We start from the raw sequence: 13,710 nt of genomic DNA on the forward strand, positions 1-13,710 counted from the left end.
GTTTTTTACATATATTTTAACATATTAACAACATATTGTGTATCACAGTTATGAGAGTCTGAGAATCATTGAGAATAAGAATTAGAAAAAATTACATCTTTTGATTTTCGGTTAGACAAAAAGATTTGAAACATTGAAAGTACAATGTAAAGACATCATGCTTGTTTTCTGTCTCAGGAGCAGCGTGAGAGGAAGGTGACAGTGGACGAGGTTCCTTCAAGTGTGTATTTGTATCCTGAGGAGGAGTCGGGGATGGACAACATTTTTGGCCCGTTTCAAGGGCGACCTAACGCTACGCTGTTCGAGGAGGCCCAGAAGGAAATTCTCAAACTCATGAGGATTGAGGTATATCTGTGTTTGTGTGGTGCAGTTCATTGTCTAGTAAAATGAATTTATTCTTAATTTTCTTCTGATTTCTAACATTCAGGCCTGTATCTCTATTGACGCTCTTTTCTCTCTTTCATCATCAGGACCCTACGCTCCTGAATGGGAGGGTGACGTTTCATCATGCTAAAGCTGGATCTGTGTTAGCCAGACAGGGAGACCAGGTGCCCATCCTCTCTAATCTCCTTTCCTTTCTTTCTCTGCTGCCCAATTTTGTTGGCAAACCTTAGATCTCTTGTATTGAAGAATCAAATGCTTATATTTCCTTTCAGTCTAGGACTATGTTCACACTGGCAGTCAAAGTCTGATTATTTGTGTATCCTATCTGATCTAAATGATTGACTGTCCACAGACTGTGTATCACAACTGTTCAGATACGATCTGTGTGTCTCATGGCGCATTATCTGCATTGGTTTCCATGACAAGTATTTCTTTCAAGCATTTTATTTCTTAGTATCCGCAACCTGCACATAAACAACAACATAACTTTGTTTCTGCAATAACGTCTGACGTGTTTACGTGTTTTACGTGGCGTGAGAAAGTGACATAAGCAAAAAAGCTATGCAAAATCCGATCAGAGTATTCAGACTGAAATGAATATCCAGAAACCATAATTAAAATGTAGCTTGAAACAGATTTATTAAATTTTTTTTTTTTTTGCCATTCAGAATTGCTAAATATGATCTGATATGCACAAAAATCAGATTTGGACTGACAGTCTGAACAGTTGATTGGTCAGCTTTTTTTAGTTCCACATTACCACTCCATATATACTCAATTTCTTCTTTGTGATCCTGTTTCTTCCTCTTCTTTTCTCTCTTCTCTTTTTTTAGGATGTGAGTCTGCATTTTGTCCTCTCTGGCTGTCTTCACGTCTATCAGAAGATGATCGATAAGCAGGAAGCAGTGTGTCTATTTGTGACCCAGCCGGGTGAGATGGTAGGTCAGCTGGCTGTACTCACAGGAGAGCCGCTCATCTTCACCATCAAAGCTGAGCGTGACTGCACCTTCCTCAAGATCTCCAAATCCGACTTCTACGAGTGAGTGTTTCCATACAGTCCTGCAGCTGATTTGACTCTTTCAGCCTATTGAATGGCACTCTATTGCAAATATAAGAACAAAGAACAAATCTACATCCAAAGAGCAGTTTTGGTAATGTTGTCTGTGTTTGTGCTGCCCCCTGTAGGATCATGCGTGAACAGCCAAGTGTTGTTCTTAGTGCAGCTCACACCGTGGCTATCCGTATGTCCTCGTTTGTACGACAGATGGATTTCGCCATCGACTGGATGGCTGTTGAAGCAGGACGGGCTCTGTATCGGTACCATCGCTCTCTCCTGTATTTTTGTGCAATTAATTCATTATTATTTAGTTAGGTATAATATTTTCTTTAGCTGACAACAGTGCGAATGTACTTTGTAATTTGTTAATTATAAACATTTTAATCTTTAGAATTAACTGCCACTTTTGATCAATTTAATGCATCCCTACTGAATTAAAGTATTAATTTTGCTGAAAAAAATTCATACTGACCCCAAAATTTTGAACAGTCATTAAATTTGTTGTGTTCTGTAGGCAAGACGATCAGTCCGATTGCACCTATATTGTGCTGAATGGACGACTGCGTTCCGTCATTCGAAAAGCCAATGGGAAGAAGGAGCTGGTCGGAGAGTACGGACGAGGAGATCTTATCGGAGTTGTGAGTCTAAAGCTCTGACATGAACCTTAGTTTTAGGGACTAAACTAGTCTAAACTGATTTAGGATCGCTAAACTATGGCTAACCCTGAGTTTCCTCTATTTCCTCTCAGGTAGAGGCTTTGACACGGCAGCCTCGTGCCACCACTGTCCATGCTGTCAGAGACACTGAGCTGGTGAAGCTTCCAGAAGGAACGCTCAACAATATTAAAAGAAGATACCCGCAGGTGGTGACACGCTTGATCCATCTGCTTGGGCAGAAGATTTTGGGAAATCTCCAACAGCCCCGTGGACCTTTCTCAAGTACGTTTAGCCCAAAAGCCAAACATTAATCAGCCAACTCACATTAAAAGCTTCAGTAAAGTTGATTTTAGAGAAAAAAAATCATCTTAGGAGAGAAAATGAGACGAGTTCTGGTCGTAATTTTAGATAAAACTAGTAAGCCAATGAACATGAAGCAGAGCTTTTTTGTGTTTAAACAAAGGAAGATTGAAGAAATGCAAGTTTTAAGAAATTTTACAATTTTCTTTCCTTTCTCTAGGCTCTGCGCTGGGCCTGCCAAGCATGCCATCCAGTCCGGACGTCACTAACCCAGCCAGTAATCTCTCCACTGTGGCCGTGCTTCCTGTTTGTGATGATGTGCCAATCAATGCCTTCAATTTGGAGCTTAGCCATGCCCTCAGCGCCATAGGTACACTTAAGCAGTTATTGACCATTAAAGGGTTAGTTCACCCAAAAATGAAAATTCTGTCATTAATTACTCACCCTCATGTCGTTCCACACCTGTAAGACCTTCGTTCATCTTCAGAACACAAATTAAGATATTTTTGATGAAATACAAGTTGTTGTTTTTTTATCCCTTTTTCTGTACTCTCCATTGACAGCTATGCAACTACCACTTTGACACTTCAAAAACTTCTTAAAGAGATTGTAAAATGAATCCATATGAATTGAGCGGTATGAATTGAGAGACACAATCACTTTATATGATGAACATTAAATATAGGCTTTTATTAAATTAAATTTAGACTGAAGAAAAGAAATGAACCAGAGAAGATTTCCATGTCAGAAGGTGAAGCACACCTATTTATTAAGTAATCTCCCCAGACCAATGTTAGTTCGAAGGTGTTTTTGAACTTCCGAAACTAACTTTGTTTTGGCCTTATTTTGTTTGAAATGACGTCACACCAGTTCGTTCTTTGATTTCGCTTGAAGTATATCTGGGCCTTAACACGCTCTTATTCTTCAAACAGGACCAACCCTGCTGCTAACCAGTGACATCATCAGAGAGAGACTTGGTGCTTCTGCTTTGGACAGGTATATATGAGATCAGTACAACAATACGTATTTACGCATGTCATGCGTCTTTTAATTGTAATGTGAAGGCTTAGCTGCTTCCCTGCTTCTCTTTCTCTAGTATCCACGAGTACAGGTTGTCAGGTTGGTTGGCTCAGCAGGAGGACATTAATCGTATAGTGCTGTATCAGACGGACAGCGGTATGACCCCATGGACTCAACGCTGCATCCGACAAGCTGACTGCATCCTCATTGTGGGGCTTGGAGACCAGGAACCTGCACTTGGAGAGGTATTTGTTAGAGTATAAGTTGGATCATTAATTGAATTGAAATTATAATAATTGTTCCTGAATCAAAAAACCTATGAATCCTGATTTAATTGATTCACTGTCTACCCAAAGATTCTCACCCCTAGCGTTAACAAGTTTGTGTCCGGAAAGCTTCAAACAGATTATCCAATCAGAATTTAGATTCAGACTTAATGGTAAAAGGTTCTGTTTTGATTCTCCGTGTTTTTACCTACTCAGCTGGAGCAGATGTTGGAGAACACAGCGGTACGGGCCCTGAAGCAGTTGGTTCTGTTGCATCGCGAAGATGGGCCTGGTCCTTCGAGAACCGTTGAGTGGCTGAACATGCGAAGCTGGTGCTCTGGACACCTTCACCTGAAGTGCCCTCGTAGAGTCTTCTCACGAAGAAGCCCCTCCAAACTGGTAAAAAAAAAAAGATGTTTAGCTTTCTGTTGATTTAAATTTTAGAGAACAAAGATTTTTATTAACCCTTGTGTTTGGTATGGATGTGGTTGTGTAATACAGCGAGAGGTATATGAAAAAGTTTTTGAGAAGACTGCAGACAGACACAGCGATTTCTCCCGGCTGGCCAGAGTACTAACAGGAAACAGCATCGCCCTTGTGCTGGGCGGAGGCGGAGCCAGGTGAGTGACACCAAGCAATCGTTATACTATAATTTAAATTCAAACCTGAAAAATGGACTAAAGGTTTTTTTTTTTATTCACTTATTTTCAAATTTGTCTTTGTCACTGTTACTATTGTCGTAGTTTCTTTTATTTTTATATTTTCAATTTTTAAGTGTAGTTAAATTCTTTTGTCATTTGCATTAGTTTATATTTTTTTTAAATATTACTATTTAGATTTAATTTATTTTTTAGTTATTTAATTTAGTTTTTTTTTCAATTAACACAAATATTTATAATAGTTTCAGATAATTATAATTACCCTGGTTTTTGTAAATGGTCAATGTTATGTTCAATCTTGCAGGGGCTGCTCTCATGTTGGTGTAATCAAAGCCATGGAGGACACGGGAATTCCCATCGACATAGTGGGAGGAACTTCCATTGGCTCTTTCATTGGTGCTCTGTATGCAGAGGAGAGAAATGCTGTTCGGGTCAAGCAGAGGGCGAGAGAGTGGTCCAAGGTAACGTTGACACTATCTGTCCCCTCAAAGCCCTCTACCTTGCTTTGAGAAATCAGATAAGATATAAGATCTTGATTTATTAATCACTGAAATTTTAGTTTGTTTAATCTTTTTCTCTTGCCCTCAGGCAATGAACTCAGTGTTCAAAACGGTACTGGATCTTACTTATCCAATTACGTCCATGTTCTCTGGCTCTGCCTTCAACACCAGCATCTCCAAAGTCTTTGAGGACAAACAAATCGAGGTGAGAGGTCACCACAGCTCTGTTTCAGAAATCTAACCCAATGTTTCTGAAACACATATTTTGTCAGTTTTAATTGCTCTGTATTATAATTCATCTTCAAAATAGCTGATGTAATTAAGAAGGGTGATTATCATATGCGTGACAACTTTAACGTGTGTTTTTCATGCTTGTATTTGTAGGACTTGTGGCTGCCTTACTTCAACGTGACCACGGACATCACGGCTTCTGCTATGCGTGTTCATAAAGATGGTGAGTGATAAATGAAATGTGGAGTTCCCCAGGGTTCCGTGTTAGGGGCTTTTGACTTCTTGAATATAAAGAATATTTTAAGAATTATTTATAATATATGAATTTAACAATTAAATAATCTTGGCATATGACAATGTTAAATATTGATATAAAAATGAGAAAAAAAAATCCCTTTACAGCAGTGATTGAATACTATTAAAACTGAACTTTGGTAAAAGGCTTTTCAAATGTTTACTGTTAACGCATAACCTTGACAGAAATTTGGGATGTTCAGGCTGTCTGGTTATTGTATAAGTTATGAATTTGTAATGGTAGCATGCATCAAGAAAGAGGAGCTAATGCTGCATGTGGGTTGTGTGAAATAATTGATTGTTTCTAAGAGAAACAGAAAATGCCCATTTCATTTTGCCTGCTAACTCGCATTTACCCAAATGAGATGTTAATGCAGCGATTAATTTCCTTCACTGTGTTTGTCGAATGCATAATCACTAATATGCATTTTGGGATTGACCAATGGCATCCTGTATCTCTGAATTCTGGATTTGGTCCCCAAATTCAGTCAAACATGTATTAATCAGGGAACAGACATACTGTAATATAAGTTCATTCACTCTGGATAGATCAATTAATGTTCATGTTAACAACATTGACTACAGTTTAGAGCTGTAAAATGCTGAATTTGGGGGCCTTATAAATGGTCATGTTCTCACCCCTCGATGCCCAAATGGATTTTGGGGTTGAATTCGCATGTCTCACTAACTGCAAGGACAAAGCTTGTCTCTGTTTTTTTCCTCACTTCATTTCTATCCCCCTTTTTGTCAAAGTTTCTGTCTGTCTTCCCTTCTGTCCTACCTTTCGTCTTAACCTGCTTTTGCCATAGAATGGCTAATCTTGCATTCATTCTTGTCCTTTTCACACATCTTGATCTCACTGTTTTCTTTTCTATTATATTCTAAGTGCCCGTCATGTCAAAGTAAACACCATTAGCTGTTGTAGAAGGTAAAACCCCTGTTAGTGGTGTCTGTAGGATCCAGAACGCATTACCCATTTGCTTCCCCCTGCCCTGTTAATGCTGTTTCCTCCTCATTCTGCTGTTGTAGCATTGCTTACTCTTCTAATTCTCACACTGCACATATAAGGAATTACAAGTCCAAACACTTTACTGCAAACATTATGCCTTCACTCAGCTGTGGATGTTGCCCATGTTAGAATGTCTTCTTATATTCAAGCAGTTTCAAAATGTGAGAGTAACATATTCAAACTCATTTCACAGGTTATTGAATAATAGTAGTTAAATGTGGGTATGTGGCCATATTGAGATTATTGGCACTGGCAGGCTGATAGCTATGTCTGCTTATTGAATGAGAGAAGTTTGAGTTACATGATCTATTGCTTTGTCAATGGATAGTGCACATTTTCATTTTACAGAAAATATTCTGTAAAATTCATGTTTGTTTATTTTTTAACTTTTTCATACATCTTATTTGCTCTCATTAAATTATATTTTAATATACATGTACACTACTGTTCAAAAGCTTGTGGTCAGTAAGATTTTTTATGTTTTTGAAAGAAGAGTCTTAAAGAATTAGAGTGCATTTATTTGGTCAAATATACAGTTAAAATCAGTAATAATGGGAAATGTTATTACAATTTAAGAATATAACTGTTTTAATATTTAAAGTTTTCAGCAAAGCTAAAGTGTCAGATGAACAGTGTCACATGATCCTTCAAAAAAAATCATTCTAATATGCTGATTTGGTGCTCAAGAAACATTTTTTGTTATTATTAGTTAAAAATGGTTGTGCAACTTAATATAGCGTGGAAGTTTTTTATTCTTTGAAGGCATTTATTTGACATTTATTTGAAATAGAATTTACTGATCTGGCCTTAAATGTTTTAACTCTCAATTTAATGTGACCTTGCTGAATAAAAGAATCAAAAATACAAAAAAATATATATATATCTTCCTGACTCCAAACTTTTGAACGGTAGTGTATATTACACGGCTCTCTGGATACTTGATTGATATTGATTGGTCAGTCGCAGCATTCTCCAGTCAAATATTTTTTTTTTATATATATATCATGACATAAACTGTATAACAGCGGTGTATGTCCATTGTCCATAGGCAACCACTTTCCTTCATAGTTTTGTTAGTTTCATGTAGGTAGTTCACAGTCATGGAAAACCTGGAAAAATAATTTTTTGAATAATATTTTAATAATATTAATTTATTTGAAAAAATGTGATTGTCAGGCCTGGAAAAACTTTGTATTTGTAAAGTTTTCTAGTTCATATATTCTGTGTAAATAATTGAATATCAGGCCACCAATCAGTCTTTCAACTTTTTGTCAGTCAGTGGTTATAAATCAGGTGACGCTCAAGAAACACAAATCACACTGATGTAGTTTTGTTCACAGTGAACAAGACAAGCTGCAGTCCACATGATCATATCTTTAGTTTAACGTTGTGTGTGCCATAATACTTAACAGCCTTCAGATCTCTTAATCTCACCCTGTTTGTGCTCTTCCACCTCTTCTGCCTCCTTTTCTAATCTGTTTATTTGTCCTTTTTGGCATGGCTTAGATTGACATCTCTAATAAATGCAGTTGCCGATATATTCAGCTTTCATTCCCTCTTTGGTTAGGAAACCACACAGTTATGTTACAATCTACATTCAAGCTTTTGTGTTTGTTTGTTTTTTTTAAGTTTATACTGATTAGAATAAGATGTCCGATTGGCATAGCCAGATGTCCATGAAACTACAGAGGGTTATCTGAGAATTTTGGGTCGCCCCTGTCATTCTCACTCATCTGTTTCCTGTTGTTTACTGTCCCTCCCTCCTCTGTCTCTCTCCACGTCTTGTCCAGTTTTGATTTACTCTCCATCTTCATTTTGCCAGGCTGTGTTTGGCGCTATGTTAGAGCCAGTGCCTCCTATACCCCTTATCTGCCTCCTCTCTGCGACCCCAAGGACGGCCACCTCCTCGTGGATGGTTGCTATGTTAACAATGTCCCAGGTCAGGATTCTGCCCCCTTTCCCCCCTCCACCAACTTCCAGAAGCCTAAAGGAGGTTTAGCTACACCAATATCCCTGCGACAACCAACCACTCAGTTACCCTTTGCTTTTTATTGTCTCTTGTCCTGTTTAAAAACAAATTAACCCCCTTGTTTACATTGGGAACCCATGGTTTGGAAGGAACAAGGGATAGTATTAAAGGAGAGAAAGAATAGAGGAGAGACTGTGCTTTCATAATCACGATAAAAACTACATTGGCTGAATCTGACGAAAAACATGTCAAACATGTCATAGACATTTGCATTGTGAGATTATTTTTTATGGCAATTAAGCACAATTATCCCACATATTCTCATGACCATAATGTGTCCGGATGTGTAATTTCCATTATTGTCATTAGATTTTCATTACTGTAATACAGCATTTTTTCTGCATTAAAAAGTACTTTAATACAAAATAGCAACTATATAGATTTTTTTTTCTCGTGCTTAATTGTCATGAGTAGTACAATATACCCTGACAGCAACATAGTGTTGGCCCAGATCCGGCCCACATCTGGTCCGCGTGTAATCCACATGTACCAGATGTGGGCCGAATCTGGGCCACACTATGTTGCTGTCTGGGTAGGCTTAATGGTAGTGGAATAGGCTTAATTTTCTTATTTAATTTTCTGTTCTTGATCAGTTTCGTAAGATTCAGCCATTTACTCTCAGGACCACTACATGCACAATTTACATTTAGTTTTTCTATTCAAACCAACTCTTCCCTGTTCAGCTCATTTGTAAATGACACTTTACACACATAGACTCTTATCCTTGGATTTGAAGTGCACACAGTCATCTGATGCTCAGATTTCCTTTTCTTGTGCATTAGTGTAGAATTCAGCCGATGTACAGTTACAAATGTGCATATATTGGTTATTTTTACAATTTTTTGTAATTTGATATTTCAGTTTGCATTTCAAATGTAATAGATGAACAGTATAGGCTTCTGGAAAATATGGCACTGTTAAGTTTAGAATGATTTTTGCAGTTGTTGTCATTCACTGTGTCAGGATAGTTGGTGAATATTGTTTTGCAGTCTAGTGTCAGCTGCTCTAGCTAAACCACTGCATAATTATGTTAATTTGCATTAAGCTACAACCAACATTGATGTTGTGATGTGATTTTTGGTGTTGACAAGGTTAATGATGGCTTTTTCTTTTGTTTTGTTTTTTGGAAAAAAATATTCTGGAAGATATATTGCTTTATTTTTTCTGCCACCTGTAGATACTTGCGTCATAGTTTTGCTGTTCAGGCTAATGTATTTTACATATGCACTTCTATCATGTATACATCACATGCACTCTTCCTTTGAGCTTGGCTGTCATCAGCACACCAGACACACTGTGTGCATGTCGTTGCATGTTTATCTATTGTAGGATGCTATTCTACATGTATGAAGTATTTCTGAGGTCAAGGGTCACTGGGAGGTGTTGTTCTGGATCCTGCAGCACTGCTAGCTACATTGGCTAACTTATTAGGAATGTCCAGTGCTTGAAGTGGTCTGGTAAGCACTGGTACGCAGTGCTGGCACATCTATATTTTAATCTATAGCGTACCTTCAATTTTTCTTGCGTACCGGCACTTCTCACATGTTTCCGGTACTTTGCCACTCAAAATCAAAGCGTCAGTGCAAGCGAGCAGGGTCATCACTCGCGGGCCGAAAGGTGGTGATGAACACCCTATCCCCCGGAACGCGATTTCAACCAAGGGGAACCCTCCCAGTTCCACCCCCCCAACCCTAACCCCACTCCCGGAAACTCAATTTCAACCAAGGGGGACCCTCTACCCAGCCCCCAATACCCCCCATCCGGCCCAGTCCCCAATCAACACCCCTCCGGAACTCTATTTCAAACAAGGGGGACCCCCAATGCCCCCAACACCCTCCACCCCGGCCCAGCCCCCAACCAAACCGCCTACCCCCCACCGCCCATTCCCCCACCCCATCGGGAACTGTATTTTAACCTACACCCACACTTTTTACTTTTTTCCCCACTTCAAGCACTGGGAATGTCAAAAATTTTAAACAGACAGATCTTTTTATGTCGTTTTACCTTTGTCAGTGGGCATTATTTTGCTTTAAAGTAGTTCATCCCAAAATTAAAAATCTGTCATTATTTACTTTATCAAACATGAAGGTGAGTAAACAGAGCACTGAAGTGATGATGAATTTTTGTAGGCCAGCCAAGAAGTTAGCATCACCCTGGTTCCCTCAACAAAAATCCAATAGGATATTTCCATTGGCTTATTGCAGAAAATATGCTCTGTGACTAAGCAGAAGTTCATGATTCTTACATGTTTTGTTCATCTTGATAATCTTCACAAATTAGCACAACTTTTATGAATTTTGAAGTAAAAAAAAGCTAAATGTTAAACTACACCATGGTTGACTTCAACATCACCACCATTAAGCTTCTGACAACTCTTTCAGTCTTTATTTAAAAAAATGTTTTCCCTGAAAGTAGTTCACAAAAACATAATTATAAACACAATGGGGCTGTGAAAGCAGACTAGTGAGTAGACGAGTTTTCATAATGACATTTAATGTTCCCCTCAACCTCTATAGTCCCATTTAGACCCTTGTTAGCAGCCGCATATTTCAAGAGAAGTAAAAGGGTTTAAAAAATCATGTGTCATAGAATAAAATGTAAAAATATCTTGAGCTTGTGTTAACCACAGACCTTATTTCAAGCATTTAATCAAAAACCCATTAGAAAACAGACAAACATTGGCTTCAGGGCGATGGAATTGGACTTGCTAAAATACAAACTCATTTCCAGGTTTTAGCCTACAAAAATGCATCAATCTACAGTGACAGAATTTTCATTTTTGGGTGAACTATCCCTTTAAATGTGCCACATGCTGAATGCACCTGCCTCTCTCGATTTATCTCTCTCCTTCCAACCCATGTCACTGTCACGCCTCTCCTGACACCTGCTGGCCGAGTCTGGTACTGCAGGCTGGAACAGGCTGGCAGTGCCCAAAATGTTCACTGACTGTCTTTCAACTCTGTCTCCTCAAGACTCTCTGCCCTAAAAATACATCATTATTGTCATGGAGTAATTAAAGATGAAAATAAGTGAATTAATTATAAGAATATTAGCATAAATTGTACATTTTGCAAATTAGAAATCCATGACAAATTGAACATTTTTGTTCAATTTAAAAAAAGTTAAAAAAAGGCAGTGAGGCAGGGTTGAAAAATAAGTCAACCTTACCTCATGGGTGTTTACTCTACTTCTGTCAAGGTCGGGTTCACTGTATGAGGTAGGCCAAACTAAACCACCGCACACCGTCCTTGGGGTGACCATCACTGTATCTCCCTGCTGGTCTGTGCGCTACTAACCAAAAATGTGACTTCAGGGTCACCTCCAAGCGCTGCTGGGGCATTACGTATACGTTCTTTAGTTGTTATTAAGAGGTTATTGTCCCCTCCTGGTGTGGTAGGCTCCCTGTGGCGCTATGTCAGGGCGAGCATGACCCTTTCCGGGTACCTGCCACCCCTCTGCGACCCTAAAGATGGAAACCTGCTCATGGATGGAGGATACATCAACAACCTGCCAGGCAAGTACGCCCCAGAGCAACCCTTGCTCCACTGAGAGAGGGCCACTGGGGCCAGAAACACAATCTGGGTTGGACAATTACTTAATTTTTGGATTTAAAGAGCTATGTGGCTCTAAGTAAGTACAATGTGATTTTATTTTTGATTATATCATTTTGAGGGTAGAATGAGTGGTTCTGCTTTATCCATTTGAACTCAGAATTTGTGTCTATTCTAATATGATAATCAGTCAATTTGGCATCTGGGAGATTTCCAGTACATTTGAAATTGTTGTAGTGTTTTAGACCGTCTTTTAGATAAGTTTATGAATTGTTCAGAGACAAATGGATAAAGTTTTGCAGGGATTGGGTGGTGTGGACAAAGATGGTCAGTTGTTTGACTTCTAGTCTTCACCAGCCTATTAAAAACATGAAATTTGATCAGATTGTAAATGTCAGTCATTGTAAGTTGATGTTGTTGTCTGGTGTATGATTGGTCCTAAATTGTGATTATAAATATTTGATGTCTCTTCTTTACAGTATAAGAAAGTGGAAATTAATGTAGTCGAATTTTAAATGGACTAATTTCCTAAATAAAAAAAGCAAAGGAAATGGCCCTAAAAATCACCAGACAGCAACAGCATAAAGTCCTTGAGTTTGCAGTGCAACATAATAGGCAAAAAGACAAAGTTCACAGATGTTGCATTTCAACTTGGGGCATCTTAATTGAAGGGAAAAAGACAAGATTTTGCATGTGATGTTCCGTGTTATTATTTGATCCGATTTATTTCGCAGCAATCAAGCAGTTTGCACTGCCAAAGACAAAATTATTCCTTGCATGAAGATCACCTGTGTTTTATCCCTCTGATCATATAAAGCTAAGTGGAAAACTCAATTTTTTTTTAATGCATCACTTACCTTTTAAGCCTACTTTGTTAGGTTTTAATTGCATCTTCATAACTGGTCATCATTGATTGTCTTTTTCCATCATTTGTTTGTCCTGAACACCTGCAAGGCTGTTTCGCCAAAATACTTAGATACATAGATGTTTATTCGGTCATATTCCTGATGAAAATGTCAGCTTTCCAATTATGGGTTTGGTGAAACAGTGTTGATTGGTGATCAGTTATTACTGTAAGGATTTTGTCTGAAATATTAACATTACTTTGATTCTTCCTGCTACCTTGTGGATGTCTGTCTTTGTGCGTGTGCATTTGTTTGCATTCAACTGGCATTCTAACGCCCTGCAGCGGACATAGCTCGTAATATGGGCACAAAAACAGTCATTGCCATTGATGTGGGCAGCCAGGATGAGACTGATCTCTGTAACTACGGTGACAGTCTTTCTGGCTGGTGGCTGCTATGGAAACGAATCAACCCGTGGGCAGAGAAAGTGAAGGTGAGTCAATATTGTGGGATATTAGACTTCTTATGAAGCCAGATCAGATTCAACTTCAGAAAATTATCAGGAAACGTCTTGACCATGATGACCTTACTTAAAGAGATTTCATGTAGAATTCTAATCTTGTTTATAAAATAAATTAATAAATGTAAAAAGCTATTTAATTTTTAAATGATCAGAGTAAAATGTTACAGTGCACTGCATAAATGAGTACACCCCCTCTGAAACTTAACAAATTCAGCAATTACTCTTTACTTAGAAGACATGTTAGGGTTATTTAGCAAGTCTGCTTGATCAATTACCAAAGAAGCATGTCAAAATTATTCAGGAAAATAAGATTTTCTTAACAAAGTGATCAAATGCTATGTTGCAAAAATGAGCACACCCTCTTGAACGTTGCTAAATAAAACTAA

General features: G+C 38.3%; 1 protein-coding gene across 5 annotated transcripts in view; it reads left to right on the top strand.

Moving 5' to 3' along the window:
• Positions 1–13,710, top strand: part of pnpla6 (patatin-like phospholipase domain containing 6) — a 34,545-nt gene that overhangs the window by 16,829 nt on the left and 4,006 nt on the right. For 3 of the 5 annotated variants that reach the window (XR_007929370.1, XM_051888877.1, XM_051888904.1), the window contains exons 14-29: positions 178–345; positions 471–548; positions 1,218–1,423; positions 1,570–1,701; positions 1,956–2,079; positions 2,190–2,379; positions 2,618–2,767; positions 3,330–3,393; positions 3,494–3,662; positions 3,900–4,082; positions 4,185–4,303; positions 4,647–4,803; positions 4,931–5,047; positions 5,227–5,296; positions 11,803–11,919; positions 13,146–13,294. Coding sequence is in view for 4 of the 5 variants with exons in the window: in XM_051888877.1 (XP_051744837.1) it covers positions 178–345; positions 471–548; positions 1,218–1,423; positions 1,570–1,701; positions 1,956–2,079; positions 2,190–2,379; positions 2,618–2,767; positions 3,330–3,393; positions 3,494–3,662; positions 3,900–4,082; positions 4,185–4,303; positions 4,647–4,803; positions 4,931–5,047; positions 5,227–5,296; positions 11,803–11,919; positions 13,146–13,294 (2,193 nt within the window). In the remaining variant the exon portion in view is untranslated. Of the gene's footprint in view, positions 1–177; positions 346–470; positions 549–1,217; positions 1,424–1,569; positions 1,702–1,955; positions 2,080–2,189; positions 2,380–2,617; positions 2,768–3,329; positions 3,394–3,493; positions 3,663–3,899; positions 4,083–4,184; positions 4,304–4,646; positions 4,804–4,930; positions 5,048–5,226; positions 5,297–8,198; positions 8,316–11,802; positions 11,920–12,690; positions 13,295–13,710 lie in introns of those variants that run through there. The other 2 variants (XM_051888888.1, XM_051888913.1) reach the window with 2 other exon arrangements.

Source organism: Ctenopharyngodon idella, chromosome 1 (assembly GCF_019924925.1).
Source record: "Ctenopharyngodon idella isolate HZGC_01 chromosome 1, HZGC01, whole genome shotgun sequence".
Taxonomy (NCBI): domain Eukaryota; kingdom Metazoa; phylum Chordata; class Actinopteri; order Cypriniformes; family Xenocyprididae; genus Ctenopharyngodon; species Ctenopharyngodon idella.